Source organism: Cynara cardunculus (assembly GCF_001531365.2).
Source record: "Cynara cardunculus var. scolymus isolate 2C chromosome LG 8, CcrdV1, whole genome shotgun sequence".
Taxonomy (NCBI): domain Eukaryota; kingdom Viridiplantae; phylum Streptophyta; class Magnoliopsida; order Asterales; family Asteraceae; genus Cynara; species Cynara cardunculus.
This window is the reverse complement of record NC_037535.1, coordinates 20,100,076-20,101,658: the sequence shown is the minus strand read 5'-3', so window position 1 is coordinate 20,101,658 and position 1,583 is coordinate 20,100,076. Positions and strand designations below refer to the sequence as shown.

General features: G+C 30.2%; 1 protein-coding gene across 1 annotated transcript in view; it reads right to left on the bottom strand.

The window, feature by feature from the left end:
- Window positions 1-1,172, bottom strand: part of LOC112516284 (protein FAR1-RELATED SEQUENCE 5-like) — a 3,270-nt gene extending 2,098 nt beyond the window's left edge. Inside the window, exons 1-2 of the mRNA XM_025123302.1 lie at window positions 911-1,172; window positions 238-401 (exon numbers count right to left, since the gene is read on the bottom strand). Coding sequence (XP_024979070.1) covers window positions 238-401; window positions 911-1,172 — 426 coding nt within the window. The remainder of the gene's footprint in view (window positions 1-237; window positions 402-910) is intronic.
- Between the last annotated feature and the right edge of the window lie 411 nt (window positions 1,173-1,583).

Here is a 1,583-nt window from a genome sequence, read left to right as displayed (position 1 = left end):
GTTGTGATCCTCTTCAAAACCGTAACACTCATATGTTGTTGTTCCTTTCATCAATCGGAACTTCACACTTGCTGTACACCCTGTCCTTTTTATATTGGAGTTCCGCACTTCTCTTTGATGTTTACGGCGTACCATTGAATCAAACGACTTTTTCAATGGCAAACCAAACCTACTACATACGAAGTATTTATTCTATATTACACCATCAGGATTAATCTTTTGGGTTGAACGTCGTACCTCAAAACCAGCCGACTTAGCATATTTTTGGTATATCGATTTTGCTACTTCCAATGACGGATACACAGATCCTATAACGGGCTTGATAACTTCTTCGACTACTGGAGTATACCACTTAGTAGTACCTGGTGATATTGATAAGCACTGTCCTGCTTGATCAATAGCTGTAAACATGAATTCAAATAGATTATGTTCAACACTAAATGTACCACAATGTAGCAATATATTGTCTTTATATACACAGTACCACAAGAAGATACACATATGATTGTAGATATTAAAGATTTCCAGAATCAAAACAAGAAGATAAAACCAAGACAGAGTAGACAGTAAGAAGTATTCTGAAAACATGGATTCAAACATATACAATTACCATTTAATAATGTATCACAAGTTTGCACATCAATATACTGTCTTTATATACACAGTACCACAACCATGCCTAAATCATTGATACATACAGATGCATTACAGGTTCTAATACAACAAAATACATATAAAATTAATAGATATAAAAAACCAGATATTAAAGAATTCAATAATCACACCAAGAATATATTAAAGAATTAAAATCAGGAAACTAATTTGGGTAACACACTGTGATACAAATCAGGGTGATCACATTATATTGTAGAATTAAACATAGTTTTCAACAGCTGTATGAAACAAAAACCTGTAATTTCATCATTCCGAATTTCATTGTTCGATGTGTAGCCTGTTGTATCATCAGTTACATAATCTACCAAACCGATTTCTTCACAGTTTCGTTGGACATTTTTAAATGGAGAAAGTCCAACATCAAATTCTTCACTAGCCTCCCAGGTAACAACCTCCATAACATCTACATTTTCTTCATGAGAGTTGACATATACTCTGTCTTCATCAGAATTGACATGAATTGAAGAATCAATAGGATTTTTACCATTGTTCTTCATTACGTTTTCAATCTTCAGGATGAATTTTTTGCAGTGAAAATTATTGATTTAACATTCTTAAATAGTTATGTATACAATCTTCAACGTGATTTCATGTGATTCATCAGAATCACATACATGTTTACATAAACCGATTAGTTTTTTTTGAAATTATTTCAGTAAATAATATTAATATTTTATTTAAGGAATGTAAATCAATATTAATTTTATTTTATTTGAAACGGTTGTCTTTAAAAAATTAAAATTAAAATTAGGAATTGACTATGATACCCTTTTAATTTGAATTTAATTGTATAATTAATATTTTAAAATGATTGTTGAGATTGGTTCTCACAGTTACCACAAACAACTCAGTTCTCCCTTGAATAGGCCCCTATATATATATATATATATATATATATATATATATAT